Source organism: Gallinula chloropus, assembly GCF_964237585.1.
Source record: "Gallinula chloropus genome assembly, chromosome: 29".
NCBI classification, from domain to species: Eukaryota; Metazoa; Chordata; class Aves; order Gruiformes; family Rallidae; genus Gallinula; species Gallinula chloropus.
In genome coordinates this window covers 937795-964005 of record NC_140114.1, presented here as the reverse complement: position 1 = coordinate 964005, position 26211 = coordinate 937795, and the positions used below count along the sequence as shown (strand labels likewise).

General features: G+C 63.5%; 3 protein-coding genes across 3 annotated transcripts; 2 read left to right on the top strand and 1 right to left on the bottom strand.

The window, feature by feature from the left end:
- Window positions 1-3690: 3690 nt before the first annotated feature.
- Window positions 3691-13411, top strand: BCAN (brevican; the record flags this gene model as incomplete). The annotated part of the gene is given in 15 exon segments (XM_084276975.1): window positions 3691-3775; window positions 3854-4249; window positions 4399-4573; window positions 4688-4815; window positions 5726-6019; window positions 7384-7649; window positions 7651-7746; window positions 7749-7826; window positions 8399-9215; window positions 11103-11210; window positions 11409-11567; window positions 12367-12449; window positions 12760-12904; window positions 13109-13291; window positions 13386-13411. Coding segments are annotated over 15 exon segments (3039 nt in total).
- Window positions 13412-15041: 1630 nt separating this feature from the next.
- HAPLN2 (hyaluronan and proteoglycan link protein 2) lies at window positions 15042-17015 on the bottom strand (the record flags this gene model as incomplete). The annotated part of the gene is made up of 6 exons (XM_084276732.1): window positions 15042-15325; window positions 15443-15628; window positions 15734-15850; window positions 16027-16377; window positions 16629-16742; window positions 16970-17015. The coding sequence occupies 6 exons, from the start codon at window positions 17013-17015 to the stop codon at window positions 15042-15044; spliced, it is 1098 nt and encodes a 365-aa protein (XP_084132858.1).
- Window positions 17016-19254: 2239 nt separating this feature from the next.
- Window positions 19255-24168, top strand: RHBG (Rh family B glycoprotein; the record flags this gene model as incomplete). Its single annotated transcript, XM_084276650.1, is given in 11 exon segments — window positions 19255-19435; window positions 20710-20896; window positions 21321-21471; window positions 21606-21753; window positions 22062-22228; window positions 22444-22581; window positions 22722-22855; window positions 23050-23171; window positions 23810-23872; window positions 23875-23900; window positions 23905-24168. Coding segments are annotated over 11 exon segments (1581 nt in total).
- Window positions 24169-26211: the final 2043 nt, after the last annotated feature.

Below are 26211 nucleotides of genomic sequence, written 5' to 3'. Positions count from 1 at the left end.
CCCACCCTGTGCCTCAGTTTCCCCACTGGGAAAGGTGGGAATGGTTGTGCAAAACTTCATGTGGGCATGTGACACGCTCACCCAGGGGCACACGCGTGTGCTCACCTGTCCTTGGGGGGGGGTTCCCACGGGGTCTGCTCACACCCCCAACCCCTCCCTGCCCCAGTGCATCTCCATGGGGACCTTCCCTGGGCTCCCCCTGATGTGGTGGGGGGGGCACATCCCCATATCCCAGCTCTGCAACAAGGAGCCCCTGTCTCCCTGCTGGGATGAAAGGGGGGTGGGGGTGTATGAGTGGTTCTGGCAGCCGGGACCCCCTTGTTCCCCCCCACCTGCTTCCGGCCTTTTAAGCTCTGCCAGCGGCCGCTGCCAAGAGGCTGCCGAGCCGCTTCCCGCTGCCACACGGTCCGTGTGTCCCCCTGGCACTTCGGGGGGACCCCCCCTGCTTCACGAGCGTGGCTGCACCCCACGCACACGCCGGGTGCTGGATGCAGGGGGGGGGTTTGGAGCAACCCGGGGAGCCCCGTACGGCGGCAGCCACGTGTGTGCCGCGTGTGCGTGGGGGGGATGCGGGTGCGCTCGGCTGGCTGGGGCGACAGCGGGGTGTCCGAAGCCCTGTGCAGGGAGGGGACACACACACACACACACACACGAGGGACACAACAAAGCTCTGCCCGCTCTTGGAGCCTGGAGCGTGGCCAGATCCTGCCCGCGGCTGCTGACTCATTCTGCAGCTGAGCATCCCTGGAAAGCCACCGCTCCGCTGGCTCCCTCCTTCCCTCCCCCCGGCTCTGCGGGCTGGCAGGGCACCTTGCGAGCCGCGATGAGCAACCGTCACGTGGAGGGGATGAGGGGGGTCATGGGGGGACGAGGGGGCTGATGGAGGAGAAAGCCCTTCTCTGGAGGTGGGAAGGGATGAGCATCTCCTGCCCTTCAGCCTGGACCAGGTGCTGCGGCCCCAAAATCCACCCCCCCAGGCCCCATGTTCAAGGAGCCACCTCTGAAAGCGGGCCCAAGCTCAGGGGAGAGAGGAAGAGCGTTCCTGGCCCAAAATAGCCTCCAGCTCCATTTTCCACCTGGTTTCCCAGGGAAATGGAGGTTAACTGGTCCCGCACGTGCCCGCGTCCCGGTTTGTCCCCAGTGTCCCCTGGGCTCGGAGGTCTCCGAGATGATCAAGCCACCATCCCCCTCCACACAGCCCCGAGCTTTTTGGCCACCTTTCCCCAGTCCTGCTCTCAGCTTTTCCCTCCTGAAAAAGTTTCCGTTTGTGGCAAAGAGGGGAAAAAAAAAAAACAACCAACCAACCCCAAACCACCAAAAATCCAACCCTGATCCCCAAACATCCCAGGACTCCGGGAAATCACCCATGGGCAGGGTGAAACCAGGTTTAACCCCTCCACATCCTGTTCCCAGTGCCGCCACCTATGTCCCAGCCAAGGATGGGCACTGGAGGGGAGCAGACACCCACTCACCCTGGCTTGCTCCCTATTCCTATAGAGTTTTATCACTTGAATTTCCTCCCCGGGGCTTTGTGGCTGCTGCCGGCCGCTGCTCACGCCACCGCGGCGCCTTGGGAACGGGGGAAAAAGGCGCCTGCCACAAAAGCTTTCCTCGCTTGGCCGGCCGGGGAGACGGCAGCCAGCCCCCGTGCTGGAGCCCGGCCACGGCCGTGGGGGTTTTGTCTCTCACCCCGGAGCCGTGGGGCTGAATTCAAATGATCCAGCCGGAGCAGAGAAAGCCTCTGGCTTGGCTACTGCGCTGCTGGTCAGGTCCTGGGTAATCGGGCTTGGGCTGCCCGTGCTGAGGTCCTGCTGGGAAGGGGGAGGCTTGTGGTGGGCATGGGATGGTCAGTGTCCAAGGTGTGTGGTGCTACAGGCTGTTTGTCCATGGTACTTAGTGCTAGGAGCTGTAAGTCCATGGTGTGTGGTACTCGGGGATGTATGTCCATGGTGCATGGTACTACAGGCTCTATGTCCATGGTGTGTGGTGCTATGAGCTGTATGTCCATGGTGCATGATGCTACAAGCTGTGTATCCATAGTACATGGTGCTTGGGGCCATATGTCCATGGTGGATGGTGCTCGGGGCTGTATGTCCATGGTGCATGGTGTTAAGGGCTGTATGTCCACGGTGTGTGGTGGTATGGGCTGTATGTCCATGGAACTCAGTGCTAGGAGCTGTATGTCCATGGTGTGTGGTGCTCGGGGCTATATGTCCATGGTACATGGTGCTTCGGGCTGTATGTCCATGGTACATGGTGCCAAGGGCTATATGTCCATGGTACATGGTGTTAGGGGCTGTATGTCCATGGTACATGGTGCCAAGGGCTGTATGTCCATGGTGCGTGGTGCCAGGGGCTATATGTCCATGGTACATGGTGCCAGGGGCTGTATGTCCATGGTGCATGGGGCTTGGGGCTGTACATCCACATGCATGATGTGTCCATGGTGCCTGTTGCTACGGGCTGTATGTCCGTGGTGCACAGTGCCAGTGCTGGGGGCTGGTGCATTGGTCCCACAGGTAGATCTGGGAGGACTGTTTGCAGAGGGAGTGCAGGATGAGGACAACCTCCCTTCAGGCTGGTGCTGGCAGCCCTGGCCTGGCCCAGGGAGCACCGTGGAGATGCCAAATCCGCTTCTGTGGCTGCCGAAATCAATGCGGCACAGAAACTACCAAGCTGCTCTGAGCCTCAGGGTCACTGTGCTGCTGTCCTGGGGAGAGAGACCCCCCCCCGCACCCCAGCCCCCGAGGAGCCCCTGCAGAGGGGTTAGGAGGTACTGGGGCATCTCCCTGTGTCCCCAGCACCAGCAATCACTGGCTGGCCTCGCTGACATGCCCAGCATCCCCAGCCATCCCAGTGCTGATCAGCGGGCTCCCAGCCTGCTGGGAGAGCCCTTTGTGCCAGGCAGCCTTGAGAAGAGGCCTGGGACATAATGGTTGCTTTGGTCAGCCCCCCTTTTCCCAGCCTGTGCACGGGGAACCTCCGGCGTGAGCTGAATGGCAACGAGAAGCACTCCAGCTCCTTCCCTCCCCCTCCATCCCGCGCTTCACGCTCCCTCGGCTGTTCCCCACACCCTCCCCCCCAAACCCTGGCAGCTCAACCCCCTCTGCACCCCTCCTTGCCCCATCCCTTACAGCGCACACATGCATGAGCACATGCGTGTGCACACCCACACACATGGAGCGGCACAAGCGCACACGTGTTCGCACGCTCTGGCCGGGGCTTGCTGCTTCTTTCCTGCTGAACAGCAGCTTTTCAAACACCCCTCCGAGGTTTTTCCACCCACAAACACGCAGCCCTGGCTCTGGCATCGCCTCCCTGGCTCACCAGGGCCAAGCTTTGGGCTCAGGCTTTCCACGCTGCCGCGGCCGGGCTGGGCTCCACCGTCCCCAGGGGACCCGGCTGGATGGGACCCAGCGGCGCGCAGGCAGCGGTCCCAGTTGCTCCTGCTCTCTCCTGTTAACCAGGGCACGTCTCCCCCTCTCCCCTCACCCCTCTGCCATCCAAAGGTCCCAGTTACCCTACGGTGCCTGGATGCTGCTCAGTGGGTGCTCTGATGCTGCTGGTCCCCCCATCCCCATGGGCTGGGGTCTCTCCCAATCTCTTCCTCCTTGTAATATTTTGGATGTTTCTTTGAATTTTAAGCTCAGAGGGTGTTTTTTTCCCTTCCTTCCCCTTGCAGGGTAGAGGATGGCTTCATCCCTCCCACTCCTGCTGCTCTGGCTGTTTGTGCCCACAGTGCTCCCGCAGGTGTTTGGCCCTGGAGATGGCACAGGTAACTTGGCGTTGTCAGCCGCTCAGTCCCGCTGGTACCCTCACGTCCCGCTCACGGCTCCTCTGTTCTCCCACCCAGAGGACCTCAAGGCTCTGCAGGTCTCCATCCCACGCCACCCAGCCCTCGACGCCGTGCTGGCGGGTGACATCACCATCCCCTGCCTCATCACCTACCTCGGCCCCCAGCCCACTGCCGACGGCACATCCGGGCGCCGGGCGGTTCTGGGAACCCCCCGGGTCAAGTGGACCTTCATCTCCGAGGGGAAGGAGGTGGAGATCTTGGTAGCCCGGGGGGACAGGGTGAAGGTGAGCGAGGATTATCGTCTCCGCGCCTCCCTGCCCATCTTCCACCCGCGCTACACCAACGCCTCCCTGCTGCTCACCGAGCTGCGGCCCAACGACTCGGGGATCTACCGCTGCGACGTGCAGCACGGCATCGAGGACGGGCACGACATCCTCGACGTCAAAGTCAAAGGTACCCGAGGTGGGGAGCGGGGAGGGGGCAGAGGTTCTCCTGGCTGGGCAAACTCCTCCTTGCACCCCTCGTAGGCGCGCGGGTGGGTTGGGTGCGGATGTGCTCATGGAGCCCCTCGCTCACACGGTGCGTGTCCCCCTTCCCCACAGGGGTGGTGTTTCACTACCGGGAGGGCTCCATGCGCTACGCCTACACCTTCGCGGAGGCGCAGGAAGCCTGTGCCCGCATCGGCGCCCGCATCGCCACCCCCGAGCAGCTCTACGCCGCTTACCTGGGCGGCTACGAGCAGTGCGATGCCGGCTGGATCGCTGACCAGACCGTCAGGTGGGCACCGCCGCCACCCCGGGTACCACACCCCTGGCACATCGCTACCCCCACACCCCCCTTTCACCCCTCGGCGAGTCGCCAGCCCTCCCCCCCTCTGCTTTTGTACCCCAGGTACCCCATCCACACCCCCCGCGAGGCGTGTTACGGAGACATGAATGGCTTCCCCGGGGTGAGGAACTATGGGGTGGTGGACCCCGAGGACATGTACGACGTGTACTGCTATGCTGAGGACCTCCCAGGTGCCTGCGGTGCCACCGGCCCCATCCTGTGCCCCCCCCAGACTAACTCACCCCCGTAACCCAAGTGAAAAATCCCCCCCTGAACCGCGGGTGCTGGCTCCAGAACTGGCAAAGCTTTGGGCACCACGAGGCACACAAGCTGTGCTGCTCCCCAAAGTGCTTCTGGGTCGGGGGCGTGTGTGGGGGGGCTGTCTCCCTTGGGGGAGCTGGTACCCATCTCTGGCTGGAGGATGCTGATCTGCCTGGGGTGTCCAGCACGCGTGGGCACAGCGCCATGTGGTGTTTTGTGGCACAGGCGAGCTTGTGCTGTGCTTTCGCATGTGCTGGGGTGCTGCTTGTCCCGTGGCTCAGGAACATCCTGGGGAGGCTGGTCCCTCTTTTGGGGCTCCATGGGGTTGGTCACAGTGATGCCAGGCTGGTGGCAGGGATGCAGCGCGGGTCGCCGGTGTGCAGGGCGTGATGCCGTGGTACGGGGAGTCCAGTGCAGTCGTGGGGGCTGGCAAGCAGCGTGCTGTGGGGCAGTGGTCCCCAGCCCTTCGCAGCATGGGGGTTCTTGCAGGTCCTCTCAGCTATGTCCAGTGCTGTGGTCCCTTTGGCAGGGGCTTGAACATCCCAGCTGGGTTTGTGGCGATAGGTCTCGTGCCAGGACAGCGAGGACAGGGATGCAGGCTGGGATGCAGGCTGGGATGCAGGCATGGATGCAGGTTGGGATGCAGGCTGGGATGCAGGCAGGGATGCAGGCAGGACCCTCCGCCCTCCGTGTTCCTCCTCGTGAGGACCACGCTGGAGCTCCCCATCTCCAAACCAGCTCCTGGGGTTGTGCAGAGAGAGCGGAGGAGGCGAGGGGGCTCCCGGAGCCCGTGTCCCCCCCTCCCTATCTCTGATGCCCGTCTCCTTCCTCTCTTCGCAGGGGAGATCTTTTTGGAGACGGCCCCAGACAAATTCACGCTGGAGGAGGCGGAGGCGCGATGCCGGGCGCTGGGCACGGAGCTGGCGAGCACGGGGCAGCTCTACGCGGCTTGGAGCGCGGGGCTGGATGCCTGCAGCCCCGGCTGGCTGGCTGACGGCAGCGTCCGCTACCCCATCGTCACCCCCCGGGAGCGCTGCGGGGGGGCTCTGCCGGGCGTCAAAACCATCTTCCTCTTCCGCAACCAGACGGGATTCCCCGATGCTCAGAGCAGATACGATGCGTACTGCTTTCGAGGTAAAGAGGGGCAACCCCACACCCCTTCCCCAGCCTGCGGGGACCAGAGTGAGGTTTTGGGGACAACCCCCCTCCCCCGGGCCCGGTGGGTGCTGGGTCCAGCCCAGCTGTGCGCCGGGTGCAGCAGGACTGGGATGATGTGCAAGGTCTGGATGGCAGTGGGATTGCCCGTGTGCTGTCGGGATAGAGCAGTGATGTGGCGATTGTGCAGTGGGATGGGGTTGCCTGGCACGGTGGCTGTGTGGCAGGGGAGGGGCAACCTGCATGGTCCCGATGCATCATGAGAGGGGAAGGATGTTCTGCATGGGCTCAGGAGTGCATGCTGATCTATCGCGACAGAGCAGGGATCCCCTGCATGTCCTCAGGACCGCGCGTCACTATATCGCGACAGAACAGGGATGGTCTGCATGAGCCATGTGGGAATGGCTCTGGAGGGGTTCGTCCTGCAGCTGCTCCTGGCTGGGGTTGGGGGGGGGGTGTTGCTGGGTCCAGTAGCTGCGTGGTGGGTTTTGGGCGATATCTCACAGTGGTGAATAGGAACTGAGAGCCACGGGCAGTGGCACTGAGCTGCCTGCACTGGGCAATAAGCCAGGAGGGCATGAGCAAGGATGGAGGGGGTAGCAGGCATGGAGCGAGGGTCTCTGCCTTGCTGCCTCTCCTTCCTGGTCCCACACCTCTCTGCATGCCCTCAGAGATGGGGCTCGCAGGATGGGGATGCTATTCCCCGGATCAGCTGGATGCTGTGCATCCCTGTGCCTCAGTTTCCCCATCTCTTGGAGGGAAACCCATGGGTTAGGCAGGATGGACCCGTCCTGTGAATCCGCGTGTCCCCTGTAACCCACTAACTCTCCACACGTGCCTGTGCTCCCCGAGGTGGGGATGGGGAGGTCGGGGTGGAGAAGGACACCCGCAGGGTGCAGTGAGGTTCAGGGTTTGTGAGAGGGGGAGGGGGAGAAGCAGTGAGAGGAGCAGAAGGTGTCTGGTGCTGCTGGAGCCACAGGCCTTGGCCGGGAGCTGTGCTGGAGCGTGGCTCTGGGGCCATTGCGGGGGGTAAATCAGCATCACTGGGGTGTGGGCCTCATGTCACCCCCCCCATCACCTGCCATGGGGTGAGGACCCTTGTGCCAGAGGTGGGATAAAGCGGCTGCGGGCTCTGCCAGCACCTGTGGAGGGTCCGATCCTTCCCTGCACTGACCCTTCACAGTGGGGAAAGGGGAAATTGAGGCAAGCTGGGACCCTGCTGGGGTGCCAGGCTGTCCCCCAGGGCTCCATCCCCACACCGGGGCGGGCTGAGGGCATCTCTTCTCTTCCCACCGCGGGGCCAGGGCCGGGCAAGTAATATCCCACTTTCTTTCTGCCCACAGAAGGGACAAACTCTTTCCCTGAGGCTGCAGGAAAATCCGGAGCCCGAGAGCCCGAGGGGCCCCAGGAGATTGTTACAGTGGCAGAAAAGCTGGAGGAGCTGCAGCTGCCCAAAGCGCAAGTGGAGATTGAGTCGCGAGGGGCTGTATACGCCATCCCTTTCTTTAAGGATGCCGAGCTGGAACAGCCGAGCCCGTCCCCCGAAGACGCACCGGGGCCAGGGGCCCCACACCCCCCGCTAGATACCTCCGTGTCCTCAGGTCACCCTGAGCTTTGCCACCCCCTTTCCACCACCCCCCCCTCCATGGCCCCGGGGGTTCGCTGAGGCAGGTGTTCCCTGTTTAGCAAAGCTGGGGACCATGTCCCCCCCGCCGCCGTGGAGGAGGTTGGGGTGACAGGGAGAGTTGGGGAGCATGCGGAGGTGCTGGGGGCACAGAGAGAGGAGGTGGAGGGACAGAGGTGCCGGGATTGCAAGGAGAGGTCAGGGGCACCCATGGGTGTCCTGGGACAGCCCAGCCATCCCCACCTTCTCCTGCGGACCCAGTGCCCCGTGGTTGGGGCACCGGTGTCTTGCTGTAGGGCTGTGCACAAGTCACCTGCACAGGGACGTCCGTCTGTCCCTCTGACAGCCAGGGTCTGGTGTGCAGAGTCAGGGCCTGACCGTGGTTTAGCGACGTGAAGAGCAGGAGACAGGGAGAGGAGGAGGCCAGGGGCAGCGATGAGGGGCTGAGCGTGGCCTCTGCTGCAGGGAAATCTGTGCCAGGACCTGGCTTGGCAGCGGCAGAGCCAGGGCTGGGCCTGCCATGCCGGCTCGGAGGGGACGATGTCACACGGGCTGGGGGCCGTTGCCGTCTCCCTGCACATCTTTGGGCCAGTATCGTCCTTTGGCACCCCCAGCTTTGCCCACTGCAGGGGGGCCAAAGCGCTGGTGGGAAATGCCGGTGCCCGCGGCCCCGCGGTCTGGCTGGCTCCCCGGTGCCGGTGTCTCACCATCTTTCTGCCTTGCCCTTTGCAGAGGAGGAACAGGGAGCAGCGCGGGGCCGGGACCCTGGACGCATGTCGGCGGAGAGCCTGGGCGGAGGGCGAGACCCCAGCCAGCCCATGGAGTCGGACGGAGCCGCTGGCACACAGACGCTCTCCGTGGCCCCTCGGGTGGGCGCAGAGGGACCCACCCGCACCCCGTCCTTAGCAGGGGTCGCAGCAGGTGACTCAGAGCCTCCCGAGGGGTTTCCCTGGATGCCCACCCCCGCTGTCCCGACGCGCCACCCCGATCGCCCGCGGGATGCTGTGGGGCATCCAGCCCACGCTGCCAGCGCCGGGGCACCGGGGCACCAGGTGACATCGCCGACCGGCGTCACTTCTGCCACCTCGACAGATAGCAGAGAGCCTGGCGGGACCGCGCGGCGCGGCCACGAGGCCGGCGGGGTCGGCACCCCCACCCCCTCCGAGGATGCTGAGCTCTCGGGAGACGTGGTCGAAAGCCCCGGGGTGTCCCCGCTGCCCCCCGCACCCTCACAGCCGCAGGAGGAGGGAGAGGAGCCCTCGGGAGCCCTGTGGCTCCCCTCGCCCGTGGCCCCGTGGGACGGCAGCACCATCCCGGCGGCGGAGGTGCCGGCGGTCACTCCGTGGCACGTGGAGGTGCCCGGTGGCGGTGGCAGTGTGCCGGCTGCGGGAGGCGAGGAGGCTGCGCCGCGACCCCAGGGCACTGCCGGCGGGATGCCCGCTGTATCTTCGGAAGAGGAGGAAGAGGAAGAGGAGGAGGAGGAGGAAGAGCCACCCGCTCCCTCCGTTGCAACCGTGGAGGGTTTCCTTGAAGCTGTTCCTGGAGAACCAGGTGGGACCCGCAGGGATGGCCTCACCTCTCCCCGTACCGACACCTCCCCAACGGGGACCCCAATGGGGGACCCATCCCCCAGTACAGCTGCCCCCCTGCCCGCCCTCCCCACCGAGCGAGCCAGCGTCGGGGCTGGTGCCCGCTCAGCCGGGGGTCCCCGTGGTGCCACCCTCGCCATCGGAGCAGCCCTCCTGGCTGCTCTCCAGCACTAGAGAAATCCAACACCTTTCCTTCACGCTGCGCTTCCCTCTGTCTGTCCGTCCGTCTGTCCTTTCTCTCTCTCTCTCTCTCTCTCTCCTCCTCAGCTGGGTAAGGGAAGGTGCCAGGTCTGGAGAAGCACATATTTGTCAAACAAATTGGTCTGAGCTCTGCATGCCCTTAAATCTCTTCTACTTCTGTGAAGTGTTTTAATGACTGTTTCCATGAAAAAAAAAAACCCACCCACCCCAAGGACAAAGCCCAGGGGCGAGAGGCGGCCCCGCGCCCGGCTCTGACTAACGTGGTACTAATAAAGGGAATTAAAAGCTTTCTAGAACAAGCACCTCGGCTCGCGCTTCCCTTCGTCCTCGCGCCCGCTGCCCACGCGCCTCCCCCCACTGACGAACTAATCCCCCCGGCCCCCCCCCGCCTCTTCCTTACCCCCCACCCGCGAGACTCCGGAGAATGGGGTGCATGGGACCCCCTGTAAGGTTGGGGGGTGGATTTGCACCCTCTGTGTGGGGTGTGTTTGTGTCCCCCCCGGCAATGTGCTGAGCCGGTCGCCCCACGCTGACCCGGGTGGAACGATGAGGTCTGGAAGTTGGGGAAGGGTGTCCAGACCCCTGGAGTTATGGGGGGCACCGATGGGTCGTGCAGAGCCCCTCCAAGAGCACCGTGTCTCAGGCACCACCCTGAACTCTCTGCAGTGCCCCCTCCCACCTTGGGGAGTGCAGCACCCCAACCCCTCCAGCCCTCTGTCCCCCTCGTGAGGGTTGAGATGGTGGGTGGTGGGTGCATGACGTGCCGTGGGTGGGTGTCACCCACCCGGACCCACACCCAGATGCTCCCAGCCCCATCAACTCTTCTGCAGGGGGGACCACGCAGGGTCCCTGCCCCTCACCCCAGTCCTGTGGCATGGAGGAGGCTCCGTGGCGGTGGGCAGACCCCATAGGACAGCTGCTTTTGCCCCAGCAAGGTTGGACGCCCAGAAAGAGCCCCAAACAGCTCATCCCATGCCTCAGTCTGCCGGGGATGAGCCGCCGTCTCCTTATGGGGAGTCGCTGGTGTGCAGGGATGGGCAGTGTTGTCCTTGGCACAGCACCACCGAGCCAAGGATCATTAACCGGGTGTCATTAGGCTGGAGGGTGTCAAGGACTTTGAGTCTCCGCTCCGCCGGCGCTGGCAGCGGCCTTTAATCACGCTCTTGAGCTGGCGCTGGGAGCACGCGATGTGCTCCAGGAGCCTTAATGACCATAACAGGACGGGGTCGGGGCCGGCGCCGGCTGAGTTATCGTGCTGAAGGTGACAACGGAGGGACAGGAGCGAGGGTCACCTCGGCACCAGGCTGAGGACGCGTGGCTGGGATGTGCCCAGTGGGATGTACATCCCATCCCAAAGGGAGCCATGCCCAGACTGGGGGGGGAGCAGGCCAGGGGCTGGCACAGCAGCGAGCCTGCTGATGCAGAGGATGACATCCCCATGTCCTTGGAGAGGGGAAGCCAAAGTCCCCAAGCCCAGCCAGCTTGCGGTGAGGGCCACCAAACCAGGAGCTTCCCATGATGCCAGGATGGCTCTGGGCATGTCACCATCACCCCGGTCGCCGTTGGGTGCTGGCTGAACGAGGCTTTAAGGATGCTGGGGGAAGGTCCCCGAGCACCCGCGGTGAGGACGGCTGCGTGTGCCTTGCAGGTGGCTGCGTCCCCAACCCCTGCCTGAACGGAGGGACGTGCGTGGAGGACGGTGCCCACCCCACCTGCCTGTGCCTGCCCGGCTACGGCGGCACCAGCTGCGAGAGACGTGAGTCCCCCACATCCCACCGCGGCCCCACCGAGCTCCCACTTGGCTGCTGAGCTGGTGGCCCAGGAGAGTTAAATGTGGGGAAAGCAGGGTGGTTTTTGGGGGGAGGAGGTGTGTGGGGGTGTTGCTTGTTGGTGAGCAGGGCTCCATCACCGTGACCCTCTTCTCTCTCCCCGTGCTCTCCCTGCCGTGGCTCAGCACTGGAGAGGTGCAGCCCCGGCTGGGACAGCTTCCAGGGAGCCTGCTACAAGCACTTCTCTACCCGGAGGAGCTGGGAGGATGCGGAGACCCAGTGCCGGCACTACGGGGGACACCTGGCCACCATCCTGACCCCCGAAGAGCAGGATTTCATCAATGGTAGGTGGCGCTGCCCCAGCTCCTGCTGTGTCCCTGCCTGGACCGCTGCCTGTGGGAACCTCGGCATCCCTCGGCGCTGGGGGGGTCAAGTTTTAAACTTTAAGCCAAAATGCAGCCGGGAGCCTTGGCAGAACCCCTCCCCCGCCCTGCCAAGGGAGAGACAGGCAAGAAAATAAGGAGTGAAGGAACTAACTGGGATGGTGGATTGACTGGAGGAGGGAGAGAGGGAGGGAAGAATGGAGAGAGGGAGGGAGGGAGGGAGGGAGGGAGGGAGGGAAGAAGGGAGAGATGGAGGGGTGGATGGAGGAGTGGAGGGATGGATGGAGGGGTGGAGGGAAGGAGGGAGGGACAGATGGACAGGTAGATGGATATATGGACAGACATGGGAGCAGACAGATGCACAGTGGGTGGACGGACTGGTAGAGCGTTGGACATGTAAATCGGAAGGCAAAGCAATAACCAGCATGACAACAGCCGTGGAGAGGTGATGGAGATGGATGGGGCAGAGAGCGAGGAGGGACATAAAGGAGGAACAGGGAGGGACCTGGCAGGAGCTGCTGGGCCGGGCAGGAACCGGTACCGCCGGGGCACACGGGGCTCTGCCGCCCTCTCCCGGCCAGCCCTGGCCCGCCGGGGGGTCCCGCTGTGTCCCCTTCGGGGCTGAGGACCCACGCCCACCTCCCCGCACTCACCCCCAGACCTCCCACCTCCTCAATTTCAGCCTCCAGCTCCCTCGAGCCTGTAGTGCTGGAGAGGCCTGGCCGTTCCCCCCCTTATTTTCTCCCCTTGCCCCCCCCAGACCAGTACAGGGAATACCAGTGGATCGGCTTGAACGACCGGACCATTGAGGGGGATTTCCAGTGGTCCGACGGGAGCCCCTTGGTAAGTCCCTGTGTGCCCCCCACCTCCCAGGAGAAGACCCCCCCACCTCCCCAGCCAGGCACCTCGTCATCCTTCTCCATCGCTTGGGATGGGTCCAACCCTGGGCTCAGGCTTTGATGCCCCCCCAAAAGCCTCATCCAGGCTGAGTATCCTTGGGATGCTGTGGGCGAGCCAGAGCCTGGGATCCGGGGGTCCCAAGGCCTTGGAGATGGGACCTCTCTCCCAATGGTGGTGTCACAGCCTGGAGATGGGTGCGTGCTGGGGTGCCCCGTGCACCCCATCCTGCCTGTCCCTACCCATCCCCACCCAGCTCTATGAGAACTGGCACCCGGGGCAGCCCGACAGCTACTTCCTCTCCGGGGAGAACTGTGTGGTCATCGTGTGGCACGACGGTGGCCAGTGGAGCGACGTGCCCTGCAACTACCACCTCTCCTACACCTGCAAAATGGGGCTGGGTAAGCCGTGACACCCCCTGCTGCACCCCCAAAGTGAGGACCCCCCCCCCCATCCCTGCAGGGAGAGGGAAGCAATGCTGGGCACGGGACCCTCAGCTTGCCTGGGGTTTTCTGGGGGGCGGTTGGCTCCAGTTTGGGGGGTACCCATCCATGGCTGGCTGCAATGACCCCTTGCCCCCCCCTTCTCCTTCCCCCCCCTCCCAGTGCAGTGTGGGGCCCCCCCCACTGTCATCAATGCCCGTGCCTTTGGCAAACCAAAGCAGCGCTACGAGATCGGCTCCATCACGCGGTACCAGTGCCGCCACGGCCTCGCCCCGCGCCGCTCGCCCGTCATCCGGTGCCGCGAGGATGGGACGTGGGAACCACCCCAACTCGCCTGCCGCCCCGGTGAGCACGGGGGTCCCCCACCTCCCCACAGCCCCTTCTGGGGCTTTCCCTTCACTTGGGGCTTCTCTGTGTGTGTGTCCCCCCTCTTCCCCAGGCCTGGCTCAGCCCCCCGACGACTGAACCAGTCCCCAGGGCAGAAGCCACCACTTCTCCGGGGTCGCGGAGCCGGTGCGGATGGGGACGTCACCGGGACGCCAGCACGGCCCCCGGCGTGGCACGAAACCTCAGTGCTGGGTGTCTGCCTCCTCCTTTGTGTTATACCTGTACCAAGAACCCTACTCACTAAAGGTCCCCCCGAAAGGAACCCGCCGCCACCCGAAACGTAGCACAAGGGGTGTTCTGTTCCTGGAGTCACGACGGGGCTGAAATCAAGGGGGGGGTGGGCAGGGGACACATACACCAGGGGCAGGTGATGGGATGGCATTGATGCGCCAGTGTCACCTCCAGCTGCTTCTTCCCACTGCTGGCCCAAGGGTCCCTACCCTGTGGCAGGTGATGGGGGGGGGGGGATGTGTGACATGAGGACCCCCACCCTGTGCTGTGGCTCAGTGCCCATCCCTGGGTGCAGGGGGGGCTTTTGCAATTCCCAGGAAAGGCAGAAACTGCTGCTGCAGGCTCAGAGTGGGTACACGGCACCCAAGACCCCCAATGCCCCCCCACCCCACCCCACCCCACCCCGTGCTTCAGTGGGTATTAAAACCAGTAAAGAGGCGGCACAGAGCAGTGGCCTGGTCATTGGGGGCAGGGCAGGGCTGTGCACCCCCAAAACTGGGGAGCGTGGCAGCACCCCTAGTGCCACGGAGCTGGAGAGCCCAGTCTGGGCATGGTGACATCCCTGGAGGCATCCCAGGAGACAGGGTGAGCAGCCCAAGGTGCCCCCACATCCCGGGGGTGTCGGGGACCGCTCAGGGTCAGGATGCTGCTCCTGGAGAACGTGTGGGACTGGGGAGGGGGTGGGGGGGGCACATGGGGGGTGCCAGGGGATGTTGGCATCTCCCCACGCTGTGCCATGCCAGTCCCAGAGCTTTTTATAGCTCTGCCTGGCTGTGTCAAGCAGCAACACTCAGCCCCACCCCACACACGGTGCCAGGAGCACCCACAACCCCCGGACCAGGGGTGGTGGGGGGGTCCCACCTCCCCCGGTAGTTGGAGAGTGGTTGTCAAATTCCCCTCGATGAGAAGCCAGACAGTCCCAGGGGGGAGAAGGGGAGGGGGGGGGGGGCTGAGGCCAGCCCCAGAGCGTGGCTTTGCCGTGCAGCTTGACCGCTTTATTAATTGAGAAGGCGAAACTTCATTAGTCACGCTCGTTAATGCCCAGCCTGAGTCCTCGTGGCTGTGAGGGGAGAGGATGGGGTGAGGGAGGCAGCAGGGCTGGGGAGTGAGGAGCCTGTGCTGTGTGCTGGGGGGGCTGGGCTAGACCCTCCCCCCCATCCCTGACTTCTCCAGCAAGCCCCAAACACCCCACAAGCCCCATAGCAAAGGCTGCAGCACAGGGAGCTGCCCCATCAGAGGGTGCACTGAGCACCCACTCCCAGCTCTATCACTCCATGGGAACCACCCAAAATCACCAGGAGACCCCCCCTGCACCTCACACCCTGCCCAGGTGCCAAGGGCCGGCATCCCACCACCATCCCCTCGGCTCAGCCCATCATCCGGTGCTGGGAGGATGGGACACAGGACCCACCAACCCACCTGCCACCCCAATGATCCCCCACCTCCCCCAGCCCCTTCTGGGGCTTTCCCAGTGTTCCTACTTCCCTGCAAAGCAGTAGGTGCCGTAGGTCCTCAGTTCCTTGCTGGGAAAGCCGAAGCTGCGGACGCCGGGGTCCGGCAGCCCCCCGCAGCGCTCGCGGGGGGTGGTGATGGGGTACCGCACGCTGCCGTCCGCCAGCCACCCCCCGTCACAGCGATCCAGCTGGGAGAACTTCCAGGCAGAGTAGAGCTGTCCCACTTTGGCGATGGCAGCCCCGTGGTTGCGACAGGCTTGCCCAGCCTCCTTGAAGTTCAAGTGGCCCCGGATGAAGTAGACCTGACCTGGGGATGAACGGGAGGGGGGGACGTGGGTGGCTTCCCAGGAGTGACCCCCAAAGCCGTGTGGGAGTCAGGGTTTGGTGCTGGGAGGGAATATGGGGTGTGGGGTGCTGGTGCTACCTTGAAGAGCGGAGGTGAAGCAGAAGGCATCGAATCGGTCCTTCTGCTTGTCCCGGGCACCGTAGGTCCGGACGCCGGGTAGGAGGAGGCGGCCGCCGCACGGCTCCCGCGAGTTGATGATGGGGTAGTGGACGGTCCCGTCCAGGATCCAGCCAGCGTTGCACCAATCCAGACCCTCTGTCCAGGCTGGAGGGCGAGAGGCAGCTCAGCACCGGCGCTTGTCTCCTCCCCGCTGCCCCAGGCCGAAGGGATTTGGGGAGGTTTGGGGTGGTTTTTTTGGGGGGGTTTCACCTTTGTAGAGCTGCTGGTAGGTGGCGAGGCGGGAGTCCTGCTGCTCGCAGGCTCGCTTGGCTTCGTCGTAGTTGAATTTGTAGCGCCCGTTGCTGGGCTGGTAGGGGAAGACAACACCTGCAGGGACAGAGGCATGGACAGGGATGGAGGGTGAATCCCAAGGGATTCAGCTCTGGAGATGAGGCTGGGGCACTGCACTGGGGGACACGAGTGTTGGGGGCACCCCCAGCCCAGCCTAGGGTCCTCACCCCGCTCCCCCTGCCCCACATCACCAGGATGGAGCCCAGGCTCACCTTCGAGGTGCAGCGTCAGCGAGACGCTCTCGTCCTCCAGCCCGTTGACGAGCTGGCAGCGGTAGCGTCCCTCGTCCTCCAGTGCCACGTCGGTGATGGTGAGCGAGGCGTCGTAGCGGTGGCTGTGCCGCAGGCGCACGCGGGGGCTCAGCGGCCCGTAGTTCTTGTGGTACAGCCCGTTGGTGATGATGATGATGCTCTCCCGGTAGTTGGAAGGCTCCACTTTGCTCCACTTCACCCGGTAGTTGCGGGGCAGGGCGCGCAGGACGCAGGGCAGGGTGGCCGTGGCACCCCGCTGCGTGTGCACCGCAGCGTAGGGGGGGTCCAGCAGGTACTGCAGGCGTGGGGGGGCTGCGGCACACCGGGGTGGCCTCAGCACGGGCTCCCCGTGGCACCACCACCCCTTTGATGCTGCCTCTCCTGACGCTCCTCGGCTCTCAGCAGCATCTCCAGCCTGGATTCCATCCCCATCCCTGACACCCCTGGGATGTGCAGCTCAGCCCTTGCCCTGGCTGGAGCGTCCCTGCCCCTCCCATCACCTCCTTCCTCCAGCACCCCCCAAACAGCAGCTCCCTGTCCTAGCCCCAGGCCCCTCTCCCTACCTGGGCTCCCGGTTGGCCGCTGGAAGATGCTGGATGCTGAGGGGGTCGCTGAGAGCCAGAGGCAGCCGAGCAGGAGGAGCTGGTGCATCCTCAGAGCTGGGGGCAGGACGGTGCCTGGGTGGGGGGAGTGCAGGGGGTCAGGGACATGTGGTGGGATGTAGGGACTGGGAGACATGCCGGGGGGGTGATGCACAATGCTTGCTGTGCCGTGGGGCTGAGGGGTGGCCCTGCTCCCTCGGGGGGTTCACCAGCACCCGCCATGTGCAGGGGACATCCCATTATGGGATGTGGAGCGAACAGAATGTGCTGGACCTCCCCTCCCTCCCCGGTGCCCCCCACACCTCTTACCGTCCCCAGCCGAATCCTTTGGGGACCCGCCGCTCCCATCCAACGCCTCCAGCCCGCGTCCCGCCCCGGCACCCGCCGCGTCCCGTCTCCGTCACAGCCGCCCCATCGCGAGGCCGGCAGCTCTGGAAAGGTCAAACCTGAGTCGTCTGGTGCTGCTGGGAAGAGGGGACACGGAGAGCGGGTGCCATCCACCAGCCCCTGCCTTGTCACCATCCCGGGACAGGCAGCGTCCCGGCAGCCCCGCGGCACCGCGGTCCCTTGGCGCCTGCTCCCATGGCCGTGCCCTCGCTCCCTGCCCTGTCGTTGTCTCTTCTCACTTTCTTCTCCTTCCTTTTTTTTTTTTTAAATTTATTTTTTATCCCCCCTCCAACACCCTCCCCTCCAACACCTCCCCGAGGAACGCACGGGGAGGAGGAGGAGGAGGAGGAGGAGGAAGCACAATTTCCCATTGTGAGCGTCTTTCTCTTTATTGTTCTGCTCGGCAAAACACAGCGCGCCCGGTTAACAAACACCCCTTTATTCCCTGGGGCAGGGGGAACTGGGGGGAAACGCCTGCACCACACCGGGCTCCAGCAGCCCCTTGGGTGGGGCAAAGCCTCCCCTCCACATTGCCCCCCACCCCGTGTTGGGATGGCACGCTCTGCTCCCACAGACATCAGGCTTCCTATCTTATCCCCCCCACTCCCCAACATCTCCCATGGGGGGGGATGCTGCTCCCATCTTTCAGAGCGCCTGAGAAGGGGGGATCCCCATCGTGTTTACATCCCACTGGTCTTATCCTGCCCAAAAAAGCACCGGAGAGGCTTCCCCATGGTCACCTTTGGGGCTCAGGATGCCGCTGGGAGCCAAGCGCGGGCACACAATGGGGCTGTGTTCTGCGCTGCCTTATCTTCTCCCTCCCCCGGGTCCATCTCCAGGGGTGGAGGAAGCTCTTCTCAAAGGAAACACAAGACAAGCGCCGTCTGTCCCCGGCACCAAAGGACACAGTGATCCCGTGGCACGCACGGCGCAGAAAACAACCCTCCCTGGGAGATGGGGCTGGGTGGGGAGGGGGGAAGCAGCACCAGGATGTGCTCCAGCACCCCATCCTCTTGCCCCCCAGCCCCAATGGAGGGGTTACTGCACTAACCTGCCCTAAGTGTGACGCCAGTGGGCTGCCCTGGGAGCCTGGGGGCTCAGAAGGATGGGTGCTTTGGTTTGTTTGAACCAGCAAAAGGTGGCCAGAGCTTTGTGTGTGTGTCCCCCCCCAGCCCCCTCCCGGGGCTCCTTGGCCGGAGGATGCTGTTTCCCAGCTCCCTGGTACCATGAACCAGCCGAGTGGTTTCTTGCATTTTTCCCGAGTGACGGCAGCATCTGCACCCCTCGGCTCTCCCAAACCACAGCCCGGAGCAGGACGCTCTCCAGGGGGAAAGGGGGGGGCTCCAAAAGTGACTCATTCCCCTTTCCCCATCCCCTTGGCGTCAGGGCACGACCCCAGCCCAATGCTGCTTCTGTGAGATCATCATTTGGCTCCTTTTTTCTCCTCCTTCTCCACTTTTATTTGGAACCCAGACCCAGACTCGGTGCCTGGTGAACCAGAACTGGCCAAATAGAAGCAAAGGAAACCCTGATGTTCCCCCCCCTGTGCACCCCCCATCTCTCCTGGCTAACAGCAGCATCCGACTCCTCACCCTTGTTGCTGCTCAGTGCAGCCCAGCAGGTTCCCCATCCAGCAAATCCCCCCCCATCCAGCAAATTCCTCCCCCTCCCCCAGCAAATTCCACACCCTCCCAGGAAATTCCCCCCCCCACCCCCCAATCCATCATTTTTCTTACTGTCTGGGGAGTTTAAACCTGGCTTTGCCAAGCTCACCGAAGCCCAGCACCTCTGCAGCAGCTCAGCCCCACCGCCCTCCACCTGCCTGACCTGCTGCCCCCTAAAACCACCCCCTTCCTCCCACGCCAAACCTCCAGAAAGGCTGAAACCTCATGTTTCCCCCCCAAATCCCTCCCTGGCCCTCTGGCATCCACAGGAGATGGATGCTGACACTGAAACCCCCACATGATTCCCCCCACAAAGCAGCCTGAGCCCCTGCTGCAGTGACACCGGGTGCTGAGGCGTGGTGGGACAACCAGCCCCGGGGTTTCCGTGTTGGCAGCACCCGTCCTGCTCCCAGCCGGCTCTTCCGCTTCGTGGGAAGCACCAAGGCGTGGGCAGGAGCTGGCAGCCACCCTGGCAGGAGGGGTTTGCAGCCCCAGTCTGTTTCTCCTCAGGTCTCCCCAGTTTTAGGGGGTTTGACATGCCCGAGCACACCCCCGCCTCAAGGCTCCGGCTCTCCGGGCTGTGCTTCCTCCTCCAGATCCTCACCATCATCCTCTTCGCCGCCTTTGTGCGGTACAGTCCTGAGAGCAGCCCCGGTCTCTGCTCCCAGCAGCTGAACTGCAGCTGGAGGAACCAGGACTTGGGGTTTCAGCACCCACGTGAGTATCCCCATCCCGGGTGGGCGCAGAGACCAACTTGTCCTGGTCCCCAGGCGTGGCTGAGCGGGTGGCACGGGACATCACCACGCTGGGTGCAGGCTGCAGACACCATCCAACTCTGGGTTGGGCTCTGGAGTGAAGAGAGAAGAGGGGAAATGACAGGATGCAGGGTGGGGGTACTGGGCGCATCCCACTGAGGAGGGGGCAGTGGGTGGAGGAAAGCAGGGGTGCTGCAAGGATTTCGGACACCCCTGGGTGACATCAGGTCCAAACTGGGGATATTTGGGTCATGGACATGAGATTCAGCAGCTGGAATGCAGAGGGGATCACTCGGTGATGAGCCTGGGATGGTCCTCCCATCCTGGGGATGTGGAGGAGGGGGAACATGGCAGCTGCTCCTGGTACTTTGGGGTCTGCAAAACATCCCCCTGACCAGCTGGGATTTGGGGTGCCGAGTGGTTTGCACTGAGTCCCATGTGTGGAGGATTCGGCTCCCGCAGCATCCAACATGTGGGGCTGGGATCCTCCCCACTGGGAGCATCACCCTGCACATCCAGCATCTCTGTGACCCCCATGCTGGGCTGGAGGATGAGGGACAGAGCCCAGCTCTTCCCAGGTTGGAAAGGGACCCCCAGAGCACGGCTGGTGAAGGGAGGGGAGCTGAGCAGAGCTGAGGGGAGCTCAGGCAGCAGGCAGCGGGCAGGTTCTCCCAGTTCCACCTGCCCACGTTACCCCACCCAGTGACTCACTGGGGCAGGATGGGGCGCAGCTCTTGGCGTGGCCGAGGGGTGCAAAGGGCGTTTAGTCTGAGGATCGGGTTCCCTCTCCTCTGACTGGTACCAGTTTGCTGCTCCTCTTGTCCCATAGAAGCAGGGTGGGATGTTAGTGGAGAGGTTCCACGTCTCAGCCCCACCTTTGCACGGGTTTACGGGGTGCAGGTGGCTCTCAGCCACCCTGAGAGGTTTCTGGGCTGTGGGGTAAACCATGGGTGTGCGCCGGGGTACCGGCACGGTGAGGGTGCAAAGGGGGTGGCAGGGGCTGTGTCAGGCTGGGATGGCTGTACCTGTCACTAGCATAAGCTGGAGATCTCTGAGGGACATCCAAGCCCAGCTCCAGGTTCCAGACACACGTAGATGCAGCAAGGCTGGTTTAGACACGCTGAAGCCTTCGGCTCCCCAAACCTGAGCCCCCCTGGGGAGCGGGGAGCAGCAGGCAGGAGGGGGCCACCTGCCCTCAATGCCTCCAGCTCCATCCCTCTCCCTCTGCTCTGCCAGGTTTCCGGGATGTCCATCTCCAAGCTCTCCTGGGCTTCGGGCTCCTGGTGCCCTTCCTCAGTCGCTACGGGCTTGGCAATGCGACCGTCAGCATCCTCGTCGTGGCCTTTGCCATCCAGTGGGCTGTACTGGTCCAGGGGCTTTTACACTTCTTCCTCAATGGGAAGGTTCACGTGGGAGCTCAGAGGTAAGGCAGGAGGGGGCTGCGGCTGCCCGGCCGCGCGTCCCGGGTCCAGCCCTGGCACACTGGCTCCCTCCTCTGTAAAACTCACAGCTCTGCTTTGGAGGAGGATTATGAGGACAAGTAGGAGACCAGGCTGCTGGGTTGTTTGAGTGACACACACTAGTAAGGGCCATGTAAGTACTGCTGTCATTCCAGCCAGGCATTTAGGGGGGGTAACATGCTGCCCCCCCCCGCCTGCCTCAAGCCCAGCTGTCCCCTTGTCACCACCACGGCACGGCTCAGGCTGCCCCTTCAGCTCGCAGGAGCAGTGGGATGCAGGGTCCAGGCTGCAAGTTGCCCCCCATCCTCCAAGCCCTGCTCTCCCCATGCTCTGCCCACCCTCCCCACCCCAGTCCAGCCCCACGCCTTCCCTCTCCTTCCTCCCCAGCATGGTCAGTGCCGACTTCTGCACCGCAGCCATCCTCATCTCCACCGGAGCCGTTGTGGGCAGGGTGAACCCTGTCCAGACGCTGCTGCTGACCCTGCTGGGAGTCACCCTCTTCGCTCTCAACGAGTACATCCTGCTGGGTCTCATGAGGGTGAGTCACCCATCGAGGGAGGGGGGGACACCCATCAGAAAGGGGGTGACCATGGGTCTAGGCTTCTGCCTTGTCCATAGAGACAAATCCCTCATCCCCCCCTTTCCCCCATGGTGTTTCTCTCCACTCACCAGGTAAGGGACAGCGGGGGCTCCTTGACCGTCCACACCTTCGGCGCTTATTTCGGCTTGATGGTTTCGCGGGTCTTGCACCAGCCCCACGCGGACACGAGGGAAGAGCAGCGGGATGGGGGGCAGCAGCAGGAGGTCTTCGCCGTGGTTGGTACGGAGCCCGAACCCTACAACACCAGGGTCACAGACAGGGTGGTGGAAGGGCTGTCGCCAACATTAGGACAGGGTGGCTGTGGCTTTGACCAGCAGAATCCTGCAAACCATACAGGATTCTGGTCCTCCACCTGCCTGGGGACCTGTCCTGGGGCTGAGCCACCTTCTCCAGGAAAAAGCTTCTTGTTGTCTGTCCCGAAGCTGCCAAGCCTCCAGCTGTGGCCATGTGCATCTCTTGGCACTAGCAACAAGTTTCTTTCCCATGAGGGATCAGCCCCAACAGCAAAACCTGCCTGTTCCCCACAGGAACCATCTTCCTCTGGATCTTCTGGCCCAGCTTCACCTCAGCCACCACGGTCGGGCACAATGCTGAGCCCTGGGCAGTGCTCAACACCTACTTCTCACTGGCAGCGAGCACCCTGGCCACCTCTGTCCTCTGGCCTGTCCTCTCCAAGGAGAGCACCCCGCAGATGGTAGGTCCTCTCCTGGGACTAACCCAAGTTTCGTGCACCACCCACATCCCATCCTACAGGGATGGTGAGCAATGAATACCCCCCCGGGGCAAAAGGGGATGCCCTTAGGCTTTCTCAGGTTTGATAAGCCCTGTTTTGAGCCCCAAGGAAGCCCAAACCTCCCCCAGCCCCGTGCTGATGTCCTCCATGGAGCCAACTCCCCTGACCTCCATCAGGTTCAGATCCAGGATGCCACCTTGGCCGGCGTGGCCCTGATGGGCATGGCTGGGGAGATGCTGATCACTCCCTTTGGGGCTCTCATCGCGGGGTTTCTGGCCGGCCTGATCCCCCCACTCGGCTTCCGATTCCTCACGGTGAGTCGCCTCGGGATGGCCGAGGACCCCAGGCCCAGGTCAGGAGACCCACCACCCCCCTCTGGGGGAAGGCTGCAGTTCCCAAACCTGCCACCCCCCATCCAAACCCCGTCTCTCCCTTAACACTTCCCCCCCCCCAGCCCACCCTGTGCTCCAGGCTGAAAACCCAGGACACGTGTGGGGTTCACAACATCCACGGGCTGCCGGGGATCCTGGGCGCCTTGCTGGGGACACTGCTGGCGGCACTGGCCACCGCGGATGCTTATGGTGGCAGGTGAGAGGGGACAGAATCAGGGCTGCCAGTGACACCGTGCACCAAACTGGGGCCACCACAACTCCTGCAATGCAGGATGCTCCAGGCACCCTTCGGTACCACCCCATCCCCTTTATAACGCATCACCCAGAGCCCAGAGTGGAGCCCCCTGTTTCCAAGCTCCCCCAAAAACCTGCCCTGGCTCCGGCTTGCAGGCTGGAGCTCGTGTTCCCACTGGTGGCCCAGGGCAGCCGGACGGCCACGGACCAGGCGCTGTGCCAGCTCTGTGCCCTGCCTGTCACCCTGCTGCTCGCCGTGCTCGGGGGTATCCTCACCGGTGAGTTTTGCCTCCGGGTACAAGGGGCAGAGGGAGGGAGGGATGGATGGATGGATGGATGGATGGAGGGATGGATGGAGGGATGGAGGGAGGGATGGATGGATGGATGGATGGATGGATGGATGGATGGATGGATGGATGGATGGAGGGATGGAGGGAGGGATGGAGGGATGCATAGATGGATTTGGGGGGAAAGCCAGGAGCATCCCCAGAGCGGATCCTCACCGTTGCGCACACCGCCGGGGCCGGGCCGGGGAGCGGGGCTGCCCAGCCCGGCGCTGCCGCTAGATGTCAGGGGAAGCCCGGCGAGAGGAGCCGGGCTGGTTTCGCCCCGCCCCGCCGCCAGCCCTTCCCGGGCTCTCAGGCTCCCTCGTCTGGCTTTCGGCATCCTTAGGAGTCCTCCTGAAAATGAAGGGGCTGAGGTCTCCCCCGGAACTGCGGTGCCCGGAAAACACGGTGCTCTGGGAGGTAAGGCTGGGGGTGGGGGGGTTGGGGGGTGGGTGGGGGGGTGCGGGGGCTGGATGCTTCCCTGTCTGCCCGCACACTGCAGCGTTTGGGGTGAGGGACAGCTCCAGTAGAGCCTCCCCCAGCCCCTCAATCCATCCTGTCCTGATTTGCCTCTCCCCATCTCTCCACAGCTGGCCGAGGAAGGATGCGACCATGGGGCGAGGACAAAGCAGCTGGGTACCAGCACCTTGGTGTAATGATCCTGACCCCAGTGTGAGGTCCTGCACCAGCATCACCAGTGCCTGGCAGCTTCTGGGAGCCTGAATTTCCCAGCAGCCTAGCTTGTCCCTGTGGGGACATGGCTCTGGGTCCCAGAGGTTTTGGGGGCCGTTGGGTGCCCACGGGCCTTCGCAGGGTGGAGAGATGCTGTGGTGATAAGGGTGCTTGCTGTGGGAGCGACCCAGCTCACTCCAGGGACACCCCAGGGTGTCCAGACGTGGCTCAGCCACTCTGTTCCCCGTGCCTCAGTTTGTCATTTATTGCTCTTTGAAGAGAGGAAGGTAGTGAGGGAGGCTGTGTTGGAGAAGGGGTGTACCAGGCTCCCTGGAACACAGCAAAGACTTGCCCTGGGTACTTCTGCACACCAGGTAGATCTTTGGTGAGCTCACCCAGCACCTGCCCAGCTTTGCTGGACGAGTTTCCTTCAGGTGTCTTTCCAGGGAGGAAAGCAAATTCCACAGGGATACCTCCCCCTCACCCCACAGACTGATGCCCATACCAGGGGTTTCATGGGTTGCCTCCTTCCCATGGGGGCACCTCCCCCCCTCCCCGGAGCCTCAGCCACCAGAGCATCCAGCACCCAGGAGGAAGGCCAGGGTGACACGGGTGTCCCCAGTGTGAGGGTGACCCCTGCCTTCCCCTCACCAGTTGTCACCTTGTACTGGGGCCAAGTAAAAGACCCCCCCTCCCCCTAAAAATCCAGGAAAGTGCTCCCAGCACTCAGCCCTGTTGGGAGAGGGATGCTCCCCTGGCTATCGCAGCCCCCAGACCCCACTGCTTTCCAGGGCTTCCAGCAGCACCCAGCACCCCGTCTCCACATCCCCCCGCAGAGGGTGTCTCACCCTGGCTGCCCCAGGTGCCCCTGAACCTCCTGCCCAGGAGCAGGTTTGAGCATCCTGAGGACATGGCAGCTTAAGCGGGGGTCCTGCAGGATGGGGGCCAGGGCCAGAGCCCCAAAAGGCTCCCATGGGGTGGGGGGCACAATGGTGGCCACGCTGGGGGTCCCTAAAAGAGGAGGCCTGGGGAGGGGGACACAGCACTTGCCTCCCACAAGCCCAGGGGCGGCTGCCAGACGCTTTCACACCTCTGGTGCCAGACTCCAGCGCTTGCCATGTGGGGTTCCCGTGGGCACAGGTGTCCCCAGCTGCCACCACCACCCCCCAGGGAGGGGGATGCGGCCCCATCCCATGCAGAGGGGACAGGGGGTTCAGGGCAGCAAGGTTTGGGGTAAGTGCTTTGTTACCCACCTGGGAGCATCTCGTTTTAATGCTGTCCAAACATGTAAAGGGTTTTAATTTATTTTCTTTAATTACTACATGCAAAAGGAATAATAAAAATCGCTTGGGCATGGGCTGACCCCAAAACATCACTTTCAAACGGGGCTCTTTGTCCTTTCCCAAGGGAATTCAATTAAAATGAGAGGAAAACCAGAGTCTGAACTGGAAACTCCACAGTGGAAACTCAAACTCCTCGTGTTGAGCCAAGTGAAACCATCACTTGAGCTTCTCCAGCCTCAGCTGCAGGGCACCTGCAAGGTGTTTCCGTGCTGCTGAACTTCCAGGGAGGGGATCGCCTGGAAAGAGGTCACCTGTCCCTGGTCCAGCCGTGCCCACTCTAGAGACCCCAGCCCCACTCCACTCTGGACCAATCCCACGTGCCCCCGTCCCCACACCGGTGCCACATCCTCGAGGGAGGATGTGAGAGGGAGAAGCCACATGAGGGACGGTGCCTTGGCGAAGAGGTGCTGGGCTCAAGCCAGCACCCCAAAACCCAGGGCAGAGGGCTCAGGCCAACCCGCTCCCACCCCTCCTCCTTCCCAGCCCCTCTCCTCCTCTTTCCCAGGCAGCCCCTTTCCCCTCTCTGAGCTCCTCGCCGCACGTTTCAAAGGCGACCCACTGCGAGGGGAAGAAAAGCCCCTCCAGTGAGATCATTGCGAGACCCCCAGACGTAGGGGTCGGGTGTGAAATGGACCTCCCTCCTCCTCCTCCTCCTCCTCCTCCTCCTCCTTCTCCTCCTCCTCCTCCTCCTCCTCCTCCTTCTTCTCCTCCTCCTTCTCCTCCTCCTCCCCTCTCCCAGCGCCCCCCCCTCCCCTGCAGCCCCCCTCTGAAAGGCTGTTATGTCTTGTAATGGGATTAGGGGAGCCCTGTGCCCTTCCCCGCTCCCTTCACCAGCGCAACCAGCCCGCAGAGCGCCGATCGCCCCGCGGGTTGTTTAAGCGAGTCGGGAGCGAGCGCCGAGCTCTGCCCGCGCCGCGGCCGGGGCCGGTTCGGCCGGCGAGAGCCTGAAAGGTTTAGTCAGCGAACAAATTGCTTCT